Source organism: Crassostrea angulata, chromosome 9, assembly GCF_025612915.1.
Source record: "Crassostrea angulata isolate pt1a10 chromosome 9, ASM2561291v2, whole genome shotgun sequence".
Lineage (NCBI taxonomy): Eukaryota > Metazoa > Mollusca > Bivalvia > Ostreida > Ostreidae > Magallana > Magallana angulata.
In genome coordinates, this window is record NC_069119.1 from 39546757 (window position 1) to 39570508 (window position 23752).

Consider the following 23752-nt stretch of genomic DNA (forward strand, 5'->3'; position numbering starts at 1 on the left):
AACTTCATTTCCTTTTATATATTCTCAAAATCAAGTTAAACGTGTAAGTTGTTGAACATTATCCATTTAGCTTAAATAACTTACTGCTGATTTCGATATTTTACATAATATAAATGTCAATTGGATCCTTCCTCGAACAAATTGAGGATGCGTGTCGTGAGAAGGGGTTTGACTTTTTATGATTGCTTTTTATGATAACGGAGGGTTTTTTTATGAACAAATATAAATGTCACCACCAATTAATGTAAACGGGAAAGTGGATCAATTATCTACGTGTAGCCTTTTCTTTGTAATAATATTGCTGGCTCAGAATTTTGGTCTGTATTATACAATTTTTATCTAACATTTGTGAAAAAAAAAAAGAAATCTAAAAGAATTCCTGTTGAATCTATAAAAATATATCAAGTCAGCACACGTCGCGTAATATTTGCGATAGATTGAATTTAAATACATGTTATTGAAAAAAAAAAGAAAAAGAAAGGAAAAGTGAAACTTCGTCAGATCAATATTACATGTAATACTGTTTACCCGTTTAACGCCTGTTATTAATATCAAGTAACCCATAGGTTTTTATTTTCCAAATCTTGTTTTAAAAACAATTCCTAAACCCAAGAATCATACCATTAGTACACATTAGTTTAAAAATCCAACATTAATGTTATTGTTTTATCCATGCCAAAACAAACTCATTAATCTACATCAATTCTGGATTGAGATTGTGATATTTTCCTACGCAAATATATTCCGCCCAAAAATATTCCTTGTTAGATTCTAAACATTGAGTACTGTTTCTGTGCCAAGTTGTAAGATATTAAAAAAGAAATAAAAATATACATTTTTATTTCCTTTCATTTAGATTTAATGAACAATTTATCAAATTTACGTTTGACAAGTCAAAAACAAGAAAAGACTCCTTCCTTAAATAAAATCGAATATTCTAAAAATGTGTTTATATAAAACCCCAAAGCAATTAATTTTCCTATCATACCAAACGAAACGTGTTATTAAATTCTACAAAATCAATACTGAGAAATCAACTGGGTTAATAATCGTAACGATAAAAGTCTCTAAAAATGAAAAAAATAATGATTTTTTTAAATTTCCCATCAAACACTACAATGTAGGAATTATGTTTCACTCATACTAGAATAAGATTTTTTTTTCTACACCGTAAAATAGTAACATCTTTTTGAAATATTCAAACCTTCAATTTTTGTCATCAATGTTATCGATAAAAAAAAAACCATGGGACTACAAAAAAGTCTTGCTTATTGACATATGTATCTGTAACTGAGAAATATAAGTGAATATGACAAAAGAAAGCGATATTTTTGGGCAATTTCTCTTTCTAATAATTCTGAAAGTGTCCACTGTCTCTGATATACTAATAGTGAAAACAAAAAAGAATTATTGAACTATATATTTAAATAACCAGATTTACAAAAGAATTAAATTCAACTTTCCTTCTAAATTTCAACTTCACACAAATTCATTTCCATAAGTTGTCCTGGCTTAGATTGGATTTGGAGCTTTACTGAAGTAGCATGAGCTTCTGGTGGACAGTAAAACAGAAGGCTATCACTGTCACGTGACAAGAAACCCGGATTAAAGCCACAAATGCCGGTAGCCCTGTTGTTTTTGTATGTGACATTTAAGTTGACCAAACGAAAACCTGTCAAAATGAAATGAAGTTATAAGTATATGTTTGTACATATGTATGAATCTATTTGAATTGTGCCATTAAATTTAATTATTTGTAAATTAAGATAATTCTTTTGACTACTGATAGGAAATTATATGTCATTACAAAAATATTTTTTTTAAAAATTGCAAGATATTGTGCGTTTATTACATTTTTGTAATCCTGCAGGGTTTGTAGATAGTTCTTTTCAGTATAATATTAGACAAATTTTTTTTAGTGTCAAAATAGATCGCACTAGATTGTATAGATGTGAGATGTATCAAAAGACATAACATTGGCCTAAACAGTTGATCAAGTTGAATATATAAGTATTCACTAAGTAATTTTTGTTTAATTTTTTATATTTTTGCCATACTGTATACCGGGTTATTTTCGCCCCGTGTTATTTTCACTCTTCTACACTTGCAAACAGTTTCGCCCCGTCTTAAATTCGACAAAATTTGCTTGTGTACTTAAGAAATAACTTGGAATATTGGAATTCACCCAGTCTTAAATTCGCCCTCTGATAACGAGGGAGGGCGAATATTTCCCTCTATTCAGTAATCAAATTTTACCGTGTGTAAAATCATGTATATATACATGATTTTATTGTGGAAAAAGATGCATAGTTTATTTGATCACGTAATATGACAATGTTTTGTCTTTTTAATTTTAAACATGATCAAAATCATTTGAATATGTTTTTCTTATGATGTGCTAATCTGAATAAATTTATTGATTTAGATTTTTTTTTTTAGAAATACAGAAAAAATTAAGCATCAGTCTTTTATGGAGGCATATTTAACATTACTTACCACAACATTCATAACGATTGTAGATTATTATTCTCCAAATTGTTATTGTTTCTAACCATGCTACTTCTAACCATGGATTTTTTTCATTGACAGAACTGTATACTTTAACGCGTTTGCAGCCGTTGTCGTAAATTCCATCTAGAACATTGGAAGCTGGATATTCTAGTTCCGATATCGGACGCTCAATGTATGTTGAGCTAGCTACTGCTGACAAGTTTGAATTTGTAGACACTAGTAATCAAGATCAAAAGAAATATTGTATCAGGATATTGTGTTGTTTTGTGTTAGAATATCCTCATTTTGAAAAACTTAGTATATTGTTCCCACCTTTTTTTCAAGGAAAAAAAACATTCACAATAAGGTGTAAACTGTCTTACGGAGACAATTTGGTTATAATAGATTCCGTGCATTTTAAATACATTTCAATATAATAAAATTGATCCGATATTTACAAATAATTGTTTGTGTAGTAATGAACAATAATCGAGTTATCTTAGCTACTGTATATTGTATTAACAGAAATCGGCAATTAAAGTATTTAATTCTCTAAAATAGCGCATTGACGGTAAATTTAATTTCTTTTTACATACTTACATCTGGTCCCTCTTGATTCCACCCTATTCTTGCTCTAAATATAGGCAAAAGGTTAAAAATACAAATATCAGCAACAATAACATTAGCAGTTTGTAACGTACATGTTCATGATTTAATTACTGGGTATATCTGCTATGATACAGTGCCTGCAACGTTATATTTTACAAGATGAACGATGGGATAGGATTCACGCACGATAGGATAAGATTAACGCACGATAAAACAGTATACGATAGGTTTGATACACGATACGATAGGATAAACGATGTTCATGTTAAACGTATGATTAAGTTAAATGATCTTCACGATTTACCTGATAATGGCCGAATCTGAGAAAAAAACTCGTACAAATCGATATACACGTGAAATTTCTTGTTATCAACAAATGCCGAGTTGTTAATCATCGCAGCATCATTTAAAAAATGAATTAAAATGAACAATTATTTTTTTTTTTACAAAAATGATGAGCTAGAATGATCAATAAATTATCTGTATTGAACACCGAACACCCTAGCTGATCGCCGCGAACTTTTCAGCCCGAGATCAAATCACACGGAAAATAGCGGGTTAAATGAAAATACAACTCTTGTTCTAAATAAATATAAAATCTATCAGAAATACATTTATTTTTGTAAAAAAAAAATGATGGATTACAAATGAACTATATTGCATATAAGTTAAATAAGTAATAAGTTAAACTTTGTTTTCATTACCCCACACCCGAGACGATTGCCGGTGTAACGAAGAATATTGACCCGGGTTGAAAATTGATCCGGTTTTTTTTTTCAACGTTGAATATTGACCCGGGGGGGTCATTTTTCAACGTTGAAAATTGAGACCAAAATCGTGAAATTTATACCCGGGGTCATTTTTCAACGTTATGAAAAAGATTTTTCTAAACTCTGATGACCACGACACGTTGAAAATTTATCCTGTTGAGAATTGACCCCAACCTCAGAGTTTTGATTTAAACTGTAACTTACTCGATATCTATACGGTTTGAATGTACAATCATGCATATATTTGAAAGTTTCAGTTTTTAAATTTTCATACTGTCCGATACCTATGTGGACGTGGCTGATTTCTTTTTCGGTTGATGTGTCCGATTAATCATTTAATCTTGAGACTGATAATATGATATCCATTTATTATCACAATACTACGTAAATAAAGCTAGGAAGATGACCGTTTGCTTTGGAATGAAACAGGCGAGTCGGGCTAGAATACTGTTTGACATAGAACTAATTTTCATTCCCCCGTGTGACAAAATTTAAAGTTTATACTTGTCATAATCTCTGATAAATATTTCTAACAAATATATTGCCCGTTTGGCCAAAATAAAAAATATCTATGTTTTCCCTTTCGTGACCGACCCAATGAAATCCCGCCGACTGAATTGGGTTTTTTTTAACACATTGAAAATATTTTTTTTTTTAAACCTGATTTTATTGAAAAACGTTTTTAGAAGACCCACATCTTTTTGGTTTTACAATCATTTTGAAAGTCTCGATCATCAACTTTGGCGAAATACTTGCTTTATGATCGGTACATATAACTTCGCCGGAATTTAGTCTGAAAGAGTTGAAGTCGCCCTGTATTAAGAGTTCACGATGGTATAAATTTATCCCAGAGACATGAAAATGATAGTCATTTTTTTCAAAAGACGTTTCCACAGCCTCAATTAACCATGATTGTTGTGATTAATCGAGTGTCTTATTTCTTATGGGTATACTGTGCATTAAATATTACAAACATTGTTTATTACTTTTGGTGTTGATATTACAATTGGTTGGCAACTTGTAAGTAGTTAATAACTCTGCCAAATTATTGCCAAAACAATCATAAAACCGTTTGCCTACATTTATCTTAAAATTTATATGATCCACTAGACAACGGTTGTAATTGGGTCAAAAGGTTGGACTATACCTCCAAAATACACTGAAGTATACAGAGACTGATTATATTTGTCATACAGCTAACACAATTTCAAAACATTTCATCCGTAAAATATATGAATACATTAAATAAATTGAATTTAATAGATTGGATAACAAGTTTTTAAAACTTAAAGAAGTTGAATTATTTTTTACTAACTTGGTTAATCCAATATTATTTAAGGTAAAAGCTGTGTATATCATCATTCCAAGACTTTAAGAAGTTGTATTATTGTTTATTAACTTGGTTAATCCAATATTAATTAACGTAAAAGCTGTGTATATCATCATTCTTGTAAATTATGCTGTATCAAATATTGACAGTTTCCCTGGTTTCAAAAATTCTCCCTACATTTCTGTTAGGGAGAAACAAATCTCCCAAAATTTAGGCTGGTACTTGTGAAATGAAAGACTTTTTATTTTGAAAAATTTAAACAGTTCTCTTAACTTCGTCAAATTTCAAATCAACAGATTCAAAAGAGTTTGTTTGAGTTATGACTATAATTAAAGTGAAATTGGGTAAATTTATATAACATCTTTATTATCTAAATATTCTCTTCTTCCCTAGCATTATGTTTCAAATTTGGGTTAATTTTTTTGTCAAAGAGGGATATTCTCTGCAAATGTAGTGTTTTTTTGTAACCTTATTGTTGTAGATTCATTAAATATGACTTCACAAATATTTACATTTATTACACTACCTTAAGTTTTTCAAATTGTTGTTTTAATATACTTTAAGACATTTAGTCAAATCAAATTTTGAAAAAAAATAATTTATACTTTAAAGAAGGTACATTATGGCCATTAAAATGATATTTAAATATAGGCTTACATGTACACCAACATACAAATGATAATGAATGTATTCATGCACATGTAGTCATTGAATCAAACATGTTTAAATTTACCTTTTCATATGAACCATATACTTTATGGTAGTTCTGATTTTTCATATAAATAAAATTGTAAAATTGTTTCCCATGTTTATAGTTATATTAGAGCGGTTTTCTTAAGTTACACTTTTTAAACCTATTTAAAAATTATACAATAGTCATGCATATTTACTTATTATATAGTTTCTTTTTATTTACTGTTCTTTTAAAGTGTGCTGAATCATGAAAATCACATTCTTATGTTTGTATCTCTGCAAGTATAAAGAAAAGGTGATAGGTTTGTTAATGTAGGTGTGAGTGAACATGTCTACCAACAGTATGTCTTACAATCATATCTGGTAAATGTTCAGATAATTATTTAATATTTAAGTATCCCCTGTCTTTTATACACATAATATCAATAATATTTTTTAAACTTGTAATACTTTTTTATGTCTATAGATAATTTCTTTTTGACTTTGTATGTTTGAAAGGGTTAACAAAGGCTATGTCTGTTATCCAATCCATTCAATAATTTCAACATTACGTTCAATAAAAAACGTTTAAATTAAATTAATAATGTAGGTGCCTGTGATAGGAAAATCAACCATCTACTCCAACGCTGTTGTATGATCTTCTACTACATATTTCTATAAAAAATGTAATTTACCAATTTATTGACGAAAACAATTACTGTTAGTAAATATGTTAAAGTTTTGTGATCAAAGCAATTTAGAAACTATTAAAGCAGAATTATTTTATTGTCATCCTGTACAAAAATTAGGTCGCTCACTTGCTACAGATTCCATGAAGCAGAATTGTTTATGCCTAGAAAAGTTAGCGATTTAATGATATTTAGTTACATCAGAAGTTATCCTAACGGAACAAATAAAACACTTAAAACATCCGCTTTCAAGATTTATAGTTACTACAGCATTGTTCATGAAAGAGTACATGTTAGCGTATCACCATTTTGTAAATTATTGGCTGAATGGGTGTGAATACAAAATTCATAATGTCACAGTTTTTAAAAAAACTGTGTTGGTGCCAACACAAAAAAAATCAATATGACATACTGTAAATTGTGTATATATACCCACCCAGAAAATTCACAATGAACAATATCAAAGCTTCAATTTACTGGGTGAATGTAAAACCAAAATTAAACAATATGACGTATTGTTATTTTTTTAAATTCATTGTATTTGTACACTTCTTCAGCGAATTAAAAATTAAAGGAGTTTTACTGAATTTAATTGTTTAAGGTGTAACCATGTGTACAAAATTTTTTTTTTAAAAAACATTTTTCTTTTTTTAATATATGGATCACACAAAACAGCAATTATATGCGAGAAGTTTATTACGAATAAAAAAGTTATTACATATAACCCCCCCCCCCCCCAGTTAAAACATGTTAACATGTAAATCGACAGAATAAATAAGAAAAAAAAATAATTTTCAATTGGATAAACTCGAGTTATTAACATTGATTCGGCATGTTGCGCTTCTTTGGTGTTGAATTTTGAACCGGTTCCATGATCAAAATTCCACGTTGCGGGTCAATTTTCAACGGATTAGGGTCTTTATTCAACAATTTTGGTCTCAATATTCAACGTGGAAAAATGACCACCGGGTCAATTTTCAACCCGGGTTAAAATTCTGCGTTACACTGGTAACATTTCAGCCCGAGATCAAAAATCACACGGAAAAAAAATTGGTTCAATTAAAATACAACTCTGGTTTTAATCAAATATAAATTTTATCATAAAAACTTTTGTGTCTGTAAAAACAAATTATATATTGCATAAAAGTTAATGTTTACGAAGGAATACACTCCGCGTACGATTTAATATAATCGATATGCAGGTAATTATGTTACCGTGTTCCTAAGAACTTCGATAGTTTACATTAATTTTTCACTTCCACTGCTTACAGATATGATTAACATGTAATATTGGTTAATTTTGATATAAAGAATTAAAAATTAAGTATCATGATAGAAGACTGGATAGGGTTTTACATTTCTTGTTCAATAAATTTAAGTAAATAAACGCTGCACTGATCGACCTGTAACTTTGAAATAAATGTACTTGCTCATGAAAAGACATAATACGATAAACACGGGGATAAACGAAAAAAAGTTAGAGTCAAACGATAAATTTGATAGGATTAATGCACAATAGGACAGTATACACGCACAATTCGATAGGACTGATACACGATACGAAAGGATGGGATTGTAAAGAATAACGTTGCGGGTTATGATAGCTAAAACTAATGTACTCCAATAAAATATATGCGGGTGTCTTTATACATTATTTAAATAGATTTTACAATTAAAGTGGATTTATAGTGTAAAGAATTGTTTTTATACATATTTTTACAATCTGGTTGGATGTTAAATAGAGCCTTTTACAAAACTTGACGATATTGTTCTAATCTTGTTAAAAGTATTATAGATCGTTATGATTATGTTGCATCTTAAATCCTTTACGATGCATTTCAACTCAATGGATGGTGGCAAATGATTATGTATGCAGGGTTAAATGTTGTTCAGTTTCCTTCTACAATTCACACAACTGCTGATAATTCATGCTTCAATTAAATGTCATTGATTTGATTATTGTTTATTGAACGTTTCAAAACAAATCATATTAATATACGAGGGTCAATCAAAAAGACGAAGCCGATGTGGCTTTTTATTAATGAAAATACTTTTCATAAAAGTCATATCTAACAGATTATTGTAGGCATCAACACCTATATATGATATATGAAGTTTCACATTTGATGACAATTTATTTTTGATACCCGAATTAAAAATCAACATGTTTTTTCACGGCGGATCATAGTATAACATGACGTCAAGATGCCGCACAGTTAAGAGAAAAACACCTTCTTTATATCACGCCTAGTCTCTTTTGCCTTTCACCTTACAATTTAAGATGGCACTAGATACTTAACATCCTACTGGCTCACACGTGCTCGAGAATCGAGTAAGTTCTTCAGTTTTTAATATTTTTAACCATGTAGTTCATAGTTTATGATAAGAAAAAACCTAAACGCCAAAAGATGATACTAATTCTTTTGACTAAATAATCAAAGATTTTCTATTCTTTTTCAAACTGTTTGATGTTCAAAATACTATTACACCCACAAACTGTATTACAATTAGAATTTATTCAAAAACGTGTATGTGAAAAAAAAAATAAATCACCTGCTGTGGCCTTCAACTCAACATTCAGGTTTATCGACGACGTATTATCAATTAACAATTGTTTCCATACTAACGTCGACCCGATATATCCCAGTGAACTTGATATAAAATATACTACAGAGTCTGCGTCATCTGTTTAAATTTGGATATTTTACTGGACATAGACATTGAAATTGTGCAAACAAAACTTTATGATAAATGTGATGACTTCAATTTTTCTTTAGCCATCTTTCCTTGCTTATGTAGCAATATACCTTCATCACCTGCATATGGTGTTTTTGTCTCTCAGTTGATTCGATACGCAGGAGCATGCTATTCGCATAACAGTTTCTAAGAAGCTACTGACAAACAAGTTGAAAAAACAGAACCACAACAGTCTCGTTTGAAGTCATCTTTTCGTACGTTTTATGGTCGATACAACGACCTTGTCAGCAAATACAATCTTCCACTGGGTCGCAAGCTGACTGACTTTTTTTATACTAATTGCTTGACCATAATTAATCACATAATTGTCTACGGACTTTTCCAATTTTTTTTCCGCTTACGACAAAGAGGACACGGCGGATGTGACAGGTCAGCAAAGGATGCTCACCCTCCGAGGCACCTGATCCTACCTTTATCTTTTTCGAGGGCCGTGTTGCTCTGCTTTAAATTTATATTTTGTTTAATGGATTTTTTAGATGGTTCACGGTTTGTTATTGTCAATGTTTCAATTAAACACTAATATGCAAAACAGTTTTGACTTATAATTTGCACCATAAATCATTTTCACAGTTTGTATATGCTTTTGCTTGACTTAAATCCATACTTTTTGTTCTTCTCATTGCACTGCGACCTCCAGCGACATTAACGATTTTAGTCAAGTTTAAGGTCAGACGACACGTTCCTCGAAAATTTTTTTTGTATCTCCTCGTAATAAAGAGTTCCAATAAAAAATATTTATTTTATAATTACTTTAAAAATGATTAAAATTTACTTAGATGTGGTTATATGTCTAGATGGTCGAGTGGTTAGAACCGTGGCCGCTCACTGCCAGAAGCGTGTAGGTTTTACCGGTGGAGATATAGTTCTAATATTCTACTAATAATAATAGATGTAATTATTTTTATATCAGCGATTCAAGTGTATTTTTAAGAAGATTATATAGGAAATTGAATACTCTGGTATTTTGCAGAAATGCCTGGTAAGGTACCCTAATTTTTTGCAAGAAGGTTTGTCAAAGTAGTAGTAAACCATTAACAAATTCCTGGAAAACGTTATCTAAAATTGAGGAACGTATCGTCTGACCTTAAAGTTGACTGTCTATAGCAAATGATTCTTTAAAAAAAACACTAAATTCCGACAGTATTTGGTAAAATGTCGTGACATGCATCATTTGAGGTTTCAATATTATTTTGTTTTAAGCCGAATTTATTGAAATATTACTTTCGAGATTATATTCCGACAAAACACAAATTTTGACCCTGCACCCTGACCCTTTTCTGCAGGATTAGGTTGTATTAATTCTTAGATATAAAAGAATATAATAGCTTTTTTGACTCCAAATTTATTGAAACAAAAGCTTATTAAATCATGTTTTCAAATTTTGTAATGATATGACGTTAAGTAATTAAGCCATGGCAAAAGTTGTCGTATTTTTTGATTTACCGTCATACTGTAAATATACGATTTTCCAGTGTCACAAAATTTTTGAAAATGAGGGAAAACCCGGAAAGTATTTAAAAACTTTTATTTTGTCTCTTGTTTTTGTGATTTAAAGTTTAAAGCATAAACATTTCTCTTTACAAACAATATCGACTTAATTTTTTTTCTGACATTGTATTTGAATTTTGAATAAATTGATATCATTTTTAAAAGTAAAACGGGCTCAATTTGTACAGCAAATTGCAGAAAATTAGACTATAAGGAATGAACTCAATATCTATCCAAGTTATGCTCGTATAACCTGGGTTCGAGCAATTAACGCTTTTTTTAATCAACTTTGCGGACTTTAAAGCGTACATTGCCCCAACACATGTTATACTCGTATAACATGAGTTCATTTCTTTAATAAATTGCGAAACAAACTGCATATAATAAGGGTTCTCCAATAAAAGCAATCATTGAGTATTGTATCAATCATTTAGGATTGTATCGTTACATTTTACTGAAAGTTTGTTCAACAGATTCCCTCTCGAATTCCCAGAGAGGCTTTGCTCGATCTTCGTGAAGTGACCCGATAAACTTTTTATTCATGGTGTAGGTCGAAGATGCTGGTTGTTGGTTGTTTGAGAGTTGGGACAATGCAATAATACAAACACTTATTGTGTTGAAAACTTGGAACTGTATGGTGTCAGCTTCGCTGTTAATAGAAGAATCCTCAAAAGAGTTAACGTATAAGCATTATCATGCCATGCAAGAGGAAATGTTTTGCATTTTCTAATATCTTGTTTCAAAAATTTATAAAGTGAAAAAGAACTGTGATCAGAAACTCATTTCTTAGAGAGCGGTCCCTAAGGATGAAGAGTCAAGCACGTTCTAAATTGCATTTCTATTGATCAAGTAACACCAGCAAGACCTCTGTATTGTATAATCTTACTTCATCTTTATTTCAAACGGATTTAATTATTTTTCGAAAAACAGTAAATACCGTCATTTCATTTTCATATTGGTTTGGTTGACAATTCCCCATATATCACAAAGTATGGATATGCCATTTCATTGAATATGAATAAAGTCTTAGTTGGACAAACGAATAGTTTCCTGGGAATTTTTTTGATCCATTTTGCAATTCAGAAACTTTATTTTCTTTTTAAGAGGGGGGGGGGGTAGAAAAATAAAGACGAGCCTATGTTTTTTTTTTAAGAACTAGGAACAGTTTCATTTATATTTTGCCCTGTTTTAGAGTGATTTTTTAAGATATCACAAGACATTGAAATGTAACGTTTATTTACACAAGAATACCCATAAATTAAGAATCTATATATAGTTACCCGATTAGACGTCCACAAGTTTAACTGTGACGTCACGAACAATGCATTTTCCGGTAATTTTCATAAAACTGAGCAGAAGACACCATTTCCTTAGTAGTTCTTTTGAATAGAAAAATATCCGCAGCCGTCGCCGACGATGAAACTCACATTATAACTTTATCATGTGATATCACATAAGATATATTAATTTCAATGTGGGCGACAGCTGTGGACACATTCTCTTCTTCCAAAAACTATGAGAAAATGTGCCATTTTTCTTCAGGTTTTACCAAATCTTAGAAATATGCTGTAAAGTTTAGGTCATAACTATTTATTGAACCGAGAAAAAAGCGTATAGTTTGGTACTTTATATACACTAATGTTCAAGATGGTACATGTGTATTTTTATGAGATTTAAACAACTTTTGAATTTTAGGGCAATTATTGAAAGAAACTGTTTATTCTTCTTTATTATATAGAAGAAATAAAATATTTGGGCGAGTACTGAGGCGAATAAGAATTATGTTCATAAGTTTTTATTGAATTTTCATTTTCATTAATTAAATAAGATCTTTGAAACTCCAAAACTTTATGCAAAATTTGTTATGAAATTGTTGAAAGCTGTATTAATTTAAACAAGTTTTGATTTCAGCTGAGCAAAATTTATTCACCTGCTGTATCCATACTGAAAACTTTGCAGCTTTTTTCAACGAGGTTAACTCACAGTAAATCAGAAACTAAAAATATAAAGCTTTGATGTTCGAGTATATTCCAAAATTCTCAAGCACTCTTTTTATCAAAAAGAAAAAAAGTCAATTCATCTTCTACATGAAAAAATGACCAAAAAAAAAAAAGCGTCAACCATCTCAAAAATCCAAAAAACGAAACATAAATGCTAAGTAGAGCAGCACAGACCTCCAAAAAGATAGATGTAGGATAAGGTGCCTAGGAGGAGTGAGAATCGTCTGCAGCATAAAAACGTCAGTCAGCATGCGACCCAGTGGAAGATTGTATTTGGTGACACGGTCATTATTCGACCATAGAATTTACGAAAAGATGATTTCTAACGAAACTGTTGATAGTCCTGTTTTATCAACTTGTTTGTCAGTAGCTTGCATCGCCTTATAAACTGTTCACGGGAAGATCATGCCCTTGCGCATCGAATTAACTGAGAGACAAAAACAACGTACGCAGGAAGGTGCACTAGATGAAGGTGCATTGCTACACAAGCGGACAAAGTTGACTATAGAAAAATATGCACAATGAACATATTTTAGTAAGCTATGCTACAATTATGCTGAAATATTCAAAAGGTAATTTGTTTGAGTTGTTTTGAAGGTTACAATTGAACAGAATATTAAATGGAAACACCAACCTCAGCACGGTTACCAAGGCGATCGCGGGTTACACGGAGGAGAAGAACACATTATGGAGGAAGACTTGCATGTTTCTGCTACAGAAGCTGGAGGACCCCTACCTCCGCGCAATGTTCGCCTTCCTTACCTGTGACCGCGAAAATAACGAGGAAATTCTGGTGAGCTGGGGGCATTCATTGTATATTTCACAGTGACTGCAATAATTTAAAGGTCCAGGCATGTTACAAGGGGATCTTTTTATTTGGGTACACAGCATACAAGCACAGAATTGTCTCCCTCCTCAAGCAAACCTGATATAAGATATGTTTAGTTTCATTTACATTGGAAATTTATAAATAGCTCTATACTAAGTAAGTCGAAAAAAGTTTTGAAATTATTGTCACAAATAGTGTGACGGACAGCAATATGAATTTTTGAAAGTGATATATTCCTGATAATGATTGCACCGATGTTTTAACAGTGAACACTAAATGTTTTTTTTTTCTTTATTGATGTTGTGGCACTTTATTCCCAGAGACATGGCTGGAGAAAGGTTTGTGGGCCACCATAGTCAGTATCATATACTCGGGGTCATCTTAGCAGTCTGTGCTCATGCATATCTTATTCTACTTTCATTTTCTTATTTATTCAATTTCGTGTAATTTTTTTTGGAACATTGATTTACAGACATATTTTGTATCACCATCAGATGAAATTAGCATTTATAGTGGCATTTTATCTCTTTTGATTGTATTTATAAATGTTAAGTACTTTGTATATTTTTTCAACTTTGCTATAATGTTTGCATACTGATTTTTTTCCAATTATAAATTCTATATGCTTTAAGATATATGCTTTAGTTTGTGCATAATGAGATTAAAATCTCTCTGTTTTACAACTTTATTATACGTATCCAGTAAAATAGTAGAATACTACTAGACTCTTCATTAACTATCAACGAGCATTTTTCGAAGTCACACAAAGATGAATGGATATGTTTTGATCAAATCAAATGAGTACCAGACATTCTTGGCATATGTTCAAAACTGATATTGAATAAACTATTTCAACTAGATTTAGTATTCAAATCTGTTGTGTGAAATTAATAATAAAATTGATATGATATTGTTTGCAAATGTAAACATTAAGCAAACTTTTACTTTTATTAACATTTTATCATTTTATTCTGATACAAAGCTATGCAATGGAGGAAAAACATCATTCACAGAGATATTCATGATATACATTAATTAATTAATTAATTGTATGACAATAAAGATGTTACATGACAACTAATTATAAGACAGTGTTCTTAAGACTGTAGAGATAAGTTAAACTTAATCATGTCAATTCATTCAGAAATTATTTCATATTTGGGAATTAGTCTCTTGAAATCAGATATTATAAAGGGAAGATTGTTCATGTATGATTAGAAATAATAATTTGGTTTTATTATTGAATTTTGGAATTTCATTTTGAAATTGTGATAATTTGATTGTATGTATATTACTGTAGGGCATTGCCATTTGGTTTTTTCTCGCAGTTTTCAAACACCTGCAGTTATATTTTTGGAAGAAATATGTTTTTATTTTTAAAATGAAGAAATGTATTGTAATTGCAACAACTTAGTATGAATATGCTGCATGAGTATTCATCGACAAGAACAATTTTTGTACAAAACATATAATCATTATTATTTCAGTAGTTTATTCAAAACTAATGGTGTGGTTTTAATCATATTCATCATATTAAGTATGATTAATATTAACATAGTATTTTATTAAAATTTTTAGGTTGAAAAATATTTAATTTAAAATTAACGTGTACATTGTCATAAGATGAATTTGTGCAAAAGTGTATAATTCTCATATGCATGCTTAATAATCAAATGTTCTCTCAAAAGGAAGGATGTTTTTTATTATTGATTTTGCTAAACATGGTAAATATTCTTGCATAATACCACAATATAAATAAGAAACAGCAGTGAGTGAAATTCTCTGACCACAGGAGTGCTCATCATAGGGATTAATAAATCATAATGTTCTTAATGAAACCAAAAAGAAGGTTCTATTACTGCCGTATAATCTTAAAATGCAGCAATATTTTATAATTTTCCACCATATATTTTACATGCTTAATATATTAAATAAATTTACAGTACTTTGTGGTGCTGTGGTTATGATAACAGGCTATGACCTGCAAATAACGAGTTCGATTTCAGCAGTCACTTTTGTTTCCTTGGATTGCAGCACATTATGTATTATCTGTTAAAATTTCCATTTTTCCAGTTGTTAACAAAATTTTACACACATCAGAATCAAATCATACCTTTTTAAAATTTGCAAGTTTGTGCTTGTTTGAAAAACTTTTCCCTCAAAAGTTAAGGACTTTTGATTAATGCTTACGAGGTTTCAATTTATTAATTCGTGTTATGAAGCACTTGTGCATCAGCTACTAGTAAACATCATGCATTTGATGAAGGTTTGTATTGCCGTATATTTTTTAATTTGTTTAACATTTATTTTTGCCAACAGACTGAACAAGGCGGCTTGCAGCTGTCTGACAAGGTGGCCTTTGCTTGCATTCATCTGGACAATGATAAGATAAAACTAACTCATTGGACTTATAACTGGAATGGTTGCTTGTTCCAAAATTTTCAAATTAGTATAGAATTATTTTCACTGACACATAATTGTCTATAGTTACTTGTAGTAATTTTTCATTATGTAATTAAAATATGTAAATATTCTGTAACTGTCTGAAGTAACATGTACATGTAACTATCTTTAATAACAAGTAACTATTAATTAGTATGTAACTATCTGTAAAATAGATCATTAGACTAAGTGTAACTATTTGCAGTTATATGCAACTAGTTTTTGAGTAGTTCTGCAGTAATATATAAATAGTCTGTAATTATATGTTGTTATAGATTACTTGTTTGTAACTATTTGGAGTTACACGTACCTAGTCTGATACTTTTTGCAACTATCTGTAGTTACAGTTATGTAACTATTTTGTAACGTTTTGCAGTAACATGTAACTAATCTGTAGTTACATATATTTAGTCTCTTAACTGTAATTAAGTGTAGAAATATGTAACTGGTCTTCAAATGTATTTAGTTATTTACATGTACGCGGGGGTGTTAAGGAAGCATATGGACAATTTGCCGTCTTATTTTGACTGTTGTATTCAAAATCGTGAAATTAAATAATTATTTTGAATAAGATCAAAAACGTAGTATTATCCTTTAAAATAGATGTCAGTGAAATAAAATCGGGTAGTACATCACTGCCATATTGGTGCATTATCACGTGACAGCTATAAATAGCTTACGTATATTCCTTAACATAAAATGAGATAGAACAACACTACCCCGCGGTTTCCAAAATAAAATAAACATACCAAGTGAAGGCAAAACATCTCAATTTAATCAAAACCGCTGCTAGAATCCTATGGTTTTCCTTATTAAAAAGTTATTCATCCGGTTCTCGTAAAACCTTCCCAACTTTTATAAAGTTTGCACGGAAAATGGCAAATTGCATTTAAACAACACACAACATGGGATTCTAGCAGCACTTTTCAATTTAATCATTGATCAAACTAACGATACGTATAAAATTTCAAGTTCAACATACACGGGGTAGTGTTGTTCTAGTTGGATTTTTATATTGTAAACAACGACAGAGGAAAGCCTGGCCGAGAAATAAAAGCAAATTTACATACCTTTTAGCGAATGAATGATAAAACTAACATCTCCCCCAGTATCCTTATGTTCAATTCTCAATAAATCACACTATAATACTTTATTAGAGTTCTTAGATTAGTTATATTTTGAATATGTTTACAATGCTTTCCGATCAAATTCACACGACATTCAACTTTTAGCCATGACGTCATCAATGTGTAAATCTACGTAATACAAACTAATGTTTGACAAAAATTGTCTTTGAGTATTTTTTATTTGTTTTTGTCTACGTTTCGTTGCTTATATATTTGAATATGTACATAATAACTAAGATTTGTGATTTCACGGAATTACATGTAACTCAGATTCCATATGCTTCCTTAACACCCCCGCGTAATAACATGTAACTTGTCTGTAAAGTAACTATGTTCCATTCACTGGTCTGTAACTAGTCTGTAGTTACATCGGCTCCATACAATTTGAAATTAAAATCATACTTCAGTTTTATGATACGTGTTCTGATTTTTATCACCATGCAGCTCAAAGAGTACATCAACAGGTTGACAAGGAAGGTGATAGAGGCCGGGAACCTAGATGCACTACTCATTACAGGTCTGAGTTTATCATTGTTCTAAGGATTTGTTTCTTCATTTAATTTTACATGTAAATTTCGTCTTTGTTTTGATGAAGATGGTTTAATGTACAGTGTAGCATATTAACCATTTTAAACTTTATTGACTTTCTTTTCATATGGTTAAGTGAACATTAGTACAGGTTATATAAATCTCTGTGCACCTTTTTGCTGTCTTCTACACTTGTAATTTTTCACAGGAAACAGCACCTACTGGTATCTTTTATAACATGAATTTTTGAATTAACTACAGAGAAGATAACCTATTGATAACAATCTCTAATGATACATTATTTTGTCCTAAAGGCTTTCATACCTAACATTCATTTATGGAGATTGTTTCTGTTAATCAACAAATTTGTAATTGTCTTGTACACAACCAGTTTAATTTTGCATACTTTTTACTTCATAGGAAAAAAGACTTTTTTGATATGTTGCCAGTTTTAGTTTTTAAAAATCTACAGTGTATGGTCTGTTGTATGTCTGACCCCCTGATGGAGTGTCCCTAATCTTCAAGTTTTCATTGATTTCAGTATGATCTATATTATGTTGTAGGTCTGACCCCTGATGGAGTGTCCCTAATCTTCAAGTTTTCATTGATTTCAGTATGATCTATATTATGTTGTAGGTCTGACCCCTGACGGAGTGTCCCTCATCTCCAGGTTTGTGGACATGACGGGTGATATACAGACGGCTGCCCTGCTGTGTGTGTTCTCACTGCCCAACGAGATGTCCAAGGACGAGCGAGTGCTGAACTGGATAGAATCGTAATCCGTGACTTCCTACTATATATAATCGTTATCCCTTTAGTTACTGTAGATTCCTCAAATACTTTATTACGTGATTCAGCAGTTTTCTGCCTAATCGCCAGAACATACATTCATTAATTTTATCATACTCCAAGTAGTTTGCATATGTCAGAAAAATAAAACGAGATTGTAAAATTTGAGAGATAAGCTTCTCCCGATTTTATGCGGATATTAATTCTTTGCATTTAATGAGGAATATACAGCATTGTCAGTGATTAAATTAGTATGAGCTCTTTGTTCTCCTTGCACAATGAAATATTCGAGGATAAGTGGGTGCTGAAATGGATAAAATCACAATCTGCATCAATATATTCTATTTCTAATTGTTGTTTCTATTGCTTAAACTAAAAGTATATGAGTATTAAAATTAATAATCAAAAGTGTGTATGAATATTTAGGTTATTGCTTATATCAAAGGTCATTGAGTATGTAGATTACATTTGAGGACAAAAATATAAGCCCCTGTGTTGCTCTTTGTGGCAGGTACAGAGAACTTTTGGATCGATGGAGACTCTGGCACCACAGGTATTATACAGCAAATCCCCCTTGCCATTTATCAATATGCTAACATTGAATTATGGTCATTGTTTAAAATTTGTACGTGTAACACTTGAATTTTTAAAATTTGCTTATACCTGTATCTAATTTATAAAATTTTCTAGAGATATTTGATTAAATATTTAAACTATATAAAATTGTTGCAATAGCAAATACCTTGCTTGCATATTTGACAGCAATGACAGTTATAAATAATAATTTTGCCTAGAAAAAGTTGTCTCTTGTACTGGTAGGAATTGGTACCTAAGAATTTATGGGATTATTTTGTAACTTAAAGGGGCATGGTCATGATTTTGGTCAAATTCTATTTTTCTGTTTTAATTATTTACAATACTTTACAAATGCATTTCTAAAATTCAAGTGAAATCTGAGAGTCGGTTGTTGATTTACAAGTAAGATACAGCGCTCACAATTTTTGTCACGCAAACAAGGCCCGTGCCCTGTTTTTGTTTACAAATTATGGTTCAAAATACCAGTAAAAATCTTTTTCAAGCTAATTAATTTATCTCTTTATTCATTTTAAGTATAAACGAACAGTTCCTAACAAAGGCTTTTTTTACATAGCAAAGAATTGTAAGCCATGTTACTTGCTTATAACTTAACAAATGACACTGACATTTTGGTTCCGTATTAATGATGCCTAACTGAAGCGTTTAGGGATGATCTAATCATGCCGTAGACAGAAAACTTTTCACATCAATAAACTCTATCCTTATTTAGATTTTTGTGAAATTTCAAGGGCTAATTTTTGTTCCTTAACGAATAAGAGAAAATGTCTCAATAATTACTGAAAAACTCTCGTATATGGGTCCGCACGTATATAAAGCACTAAAAATGGCTAGCGACACGAAAAATTGAAATTGTGAAAATTCGCGTTGTTAGCCATTTTCTGTGCTCTATATATTCAATTTACTGGCTTAGTATCTATAGATATCTTTAGACCCGACACGTTAAAGGTGCCTTGTGTTATTAATATTGGGGATATGTTTTGTATAATTTAATAAATGTATACAATGTACTTTGATAATAATAGTCATTTGAAAATAACTAGAGGTACTGCGAGCAAGCTCACAAATGAAAATATTAAAACTGAAGTCTTTCTCTAATGGAAAAGAATCGATATGTCTCTTTTTCTTAAAGTTATGTTGAACTAGCACCAATGACCAAAGCTTCCATCAGGACATAATTACAGGTCACAAACAATCTTTGATTCAAATTTTAGCTTAAAAAATTCTAATCATTTCCCATTACAAGATATGGCCCAATCGGTGAAAAAACGGCACGTAGTTGAAATTTCATTTGTGTAACATGTTGTTACATAAAATTCATTAAGTGTATCAATTATGAACATACTTTGGGTATTTCAAAGTTCATTGGGGTATCATTGGGGTTCATTGGGGTATCATTGGGGTATCATTGGGATTCATTGGGGTATCATTGGGGTTCATTGGGGTTCATTGGGGTATCATTGGGGTTCATTGGGGTAAACAGACGCACCCATTGTAAACATTAAAATCGAAAAAAATAATTTTTGACCAAAATTGTGACCATGCCCCTTTCAGATAAAACAGTAGAGTATGAAGGTAAAAAACACAAAAGAAACTGTTGACACAATATTCTAGAGATCAAATTAAAAAGAAAGTGGTGTCAGAAAATTTACAAATCAAAGTGAATAGAAAATTTTTAAATTATCATCACTAATTTTAACAGATCTACACTCATGTTCGAAAAAAAAAACAATTATTATAAAAACATGTTGGTGTTGTTTACAGATCTAAGTTTGACATCATCTGGCGGGCCACTGACAACTTCCGCGTCATCTCCCAGGCGTTTGTCAGCTGTAACTTCTGCGGAAAATCCATCGCCTGCAACATGCCCGTCGCTAGTCGTGCTCGACCACACAATTCTTACTCAGCCGGAACATTGACGTCCACAAAACCAAAGGTATTTCACTATAATAATTGTACATGTGTCTAAGATCATTTCCGTAGTCATTGATTCTCTATGAACAGTTTATGGTAATAAATATGTGTATTTCTCTTACTGTACAGTGGACTTTTTCAACAGTTTAGGGGAAAAATCTACTTGGAATTTAAACCTTTCATTAGGATACATGTATATAGGCTTGATGAAAATGCAGGATGTTTTTAAATTAATGACCAAACATTTGACATTCGATGGCAATGAAAAGCACTAGCTTTAATTAAAACAAGCACATTTGCCTGTAACTATTTTTCAAATACAATACTTCTCACAGATAGAATTTGATTTGAAATTCATGCATAGAGGCAACTGTTATGATGCCCTCATGTTTCTTAACAAAGTTAGCATCGTCTTGTCCAAAGCTTTTTTTAGTTTAAATATCCCTTTCAGATTTAATTTGATATGTGTCTTTACATGTAAATTAAGCTGATATGATCAAGGGAGCGTACTCTTGTTGTTTCCAGATATCGTGCTGCCCCGGATGTAGGAAGCCCCTCCCCCGGTGTTCCCTGTGTCTGACCCACCTAGGGACGCCCTCAGGGTCTGCTCTGTACACACAGAAGGACAAAACAAGTCAGCATTCACACAACTTCTCTATATCTCTCTATCTTTTCCTCTCTCTCGTTCATAGATCTCCACCATTTGTATGTTTTATTGATAATCAATAGTTACAGTTAAACACGGTTATAGCGAACACGCTTATAATGAATTGATGCGTACAGCGTCGTAATTTTCATTCCCTGTGACTCTATTGCATGTTGTAAACTTGACTGATACAGTATAACGAATTATGCATATAATGAAGCAAAATCGTCCAACAAAAAGCGAAAAAGAGGAGTCACCTGTACGCGTTGAATCAGGTTGATTATCATGTCCTTTGTCTATTGAACATGATGTACGATATGAAACATATTTATATCAGGTATTGATCAAATCCCTGGCACTTTGTTATAAGCGTGTTTTACTGTACATTCTCAGGCTTTAAAGGATTTCTAACAATTTATAAAGAATATAAACTATTTGTTGAGTAACTGCAATTTGAAACCTCACTGAGATTTATTTTGTAATGTTTATTCAAAATGACTGAAATTACGTTATTTGTTAAAACAAGACTATGGTTTTGCCTTAATATGTGTTGATGTATTATTTTGACCATTGTACAAAAAAAAAAAAAAAGGTTAAAGTATGTATTTTTAGGATATAACATTAAATATATAGGGTTTAATTGCTTGTTACAGTTAGTTTTATGTAGGCCCAAGATATTACATAAAGTTCAGTCTCTTTGCTTTTCTTTTGTTTCTCATGTTCATAAATATTGACTAAATTAAAGGCATAATCAATGACTACCAGGTAACGCATATATTAGACAATCATTTGTTCATTAAGTTATAAAAAAACATTGATTATGAACTGCAATTTTGACTATCTACTTTTTATGTACAGACCTGACTTTGATTTAAAAAAAAATGTTTTAATTTTGATATTCTTCTCATTAGCATATTCAGCAAAAGTATGTTAATTTTCGTTTTCTTCTCGTTATCATATATTAAGCAAATGGTTTTTAATTTTTGTATTCTTCTCATTAGCATATTCCGCAAAAATATCATAATTTTTGTATTCTTCTCATTAGCATATTCAGCAAAGATGACGGCCATTGATGATTGGTTCACCTGGTGCCAATCATGCAGACACGGAGGCCACGCCTCTCACCTGTTAGAGTGGTTTGCTGAGCACTCTGAATGCCCCGTCACTGGGTGTAACTGTAAATGTTCTACCCTGGATCACACTGCCAGGTTAGCGGCCGAGAGCTGACCAGAATTTCAGCCTGTATTGTGCAAAACTTTACTGCTGTGAAAACTTGGAACTAATTACACATGACACTCCCTATTGTGTTGGAGCTTGCAAAAGACAAAACGCCTCAGAATATGTCAGAATACTTGAACAAAATTGCAAAGGTTTTACCTAAACCGCGCTGCCAAAACAGTGAACTCCTAAAGAACATGCATGGAAATTTAAAATAATTCAGAACATAAAGTGAAAATCGAGGGGAAGTTTGCAATGATTCCATATTATTTGTTCTACAAATGACTCAAGACAGTGTCATATTTTAATATTTAAAAGATATGTGATTAAAACATTGTTCATTTATCATTAATGTAATTAAAAAAGTGATTTCACAATCAAGTGCATCTTTTTATTCAGTGTACAATAAAAACATTGTAGGATTTGACATCTTTAAAATAGAATTTTTTTTAATTCAATTTAATTGGAAAAAAAGATCAGTACCAGAAGCTAACACATTGTATTGAAAATCCGTTAAATATTGGGTGAAAGAAAGTGCTGAATATTCTGCATACATGTTTATCTTATGTCAGAATGCTTCAACATGTAAATGCAGGGAATAAAGGACATACTTATGTCTAAAAGTCAACTCATATGAAATGTGATGCAATAATGGCTTGAAATGTTATGTTCGTTTTAGTTTGATTCTCCACGCCGGGTTTAGATGAATGCAATGTACAGCTGTGCATGTGAATTGTCAGAGAAAGGCCAAGATCAAATCGGTCTCATTGACACTCTCTCGTTAAAAAGCTCAACTACAATGGGAAAAAAAAACAGACAACGAAAATATTTTTTTTAAATTGAAGAAAAAAAACCAGAAC

The 23752-nt window shown here is 31.1% G+C and overlaps 2 protein-coding genes across 2 annotated transcripts; one reads left to right on the top strand and one right to left on the bottom strand.

The window, feature by feature from the left end:
* Positions 1-1466: 1466 nt before the first annotated feature.
* LOC128162340 (fucolectin-like) lies at positions 1467-18413 on the bottom strand. The gene is made up of 4 exons (XM_052825483.1): positions 18375-18413; positions 3091-3124; positions 2497-2727; positions 1467-1672 (listed from the first exon to the last, which is right to left on the bottom strand). Exons 1-4 carry the CDS (start codon positions 18411-18413, stop codon positions 1467-1469), a joined length of 510 nt encoding a protein of 169 aa, XP_052681443.1.
* On the top strand, positions 18372-23278 carry LOC128162998 (GATOR complex protein MIOS-like). Its single transcript, XM_052826465.1, has 4 exons — positions 18372-18506; positions 20879-21050; positions 21554-21662; positions 22720-23278. Exons 1-4 carry the CDS (start codon positions 18412-18414, stop codon positions 22899-22901), a joined length of 558 nt encoding a protein of 185 aa, XP_052682425.1. The 5' UTR covers positions 18372-18411; the 3' UTR covers positions 22902-23278.
* The last annotated feature ends 474 nt before the right edge of the window (positions 23279-23752 follow it).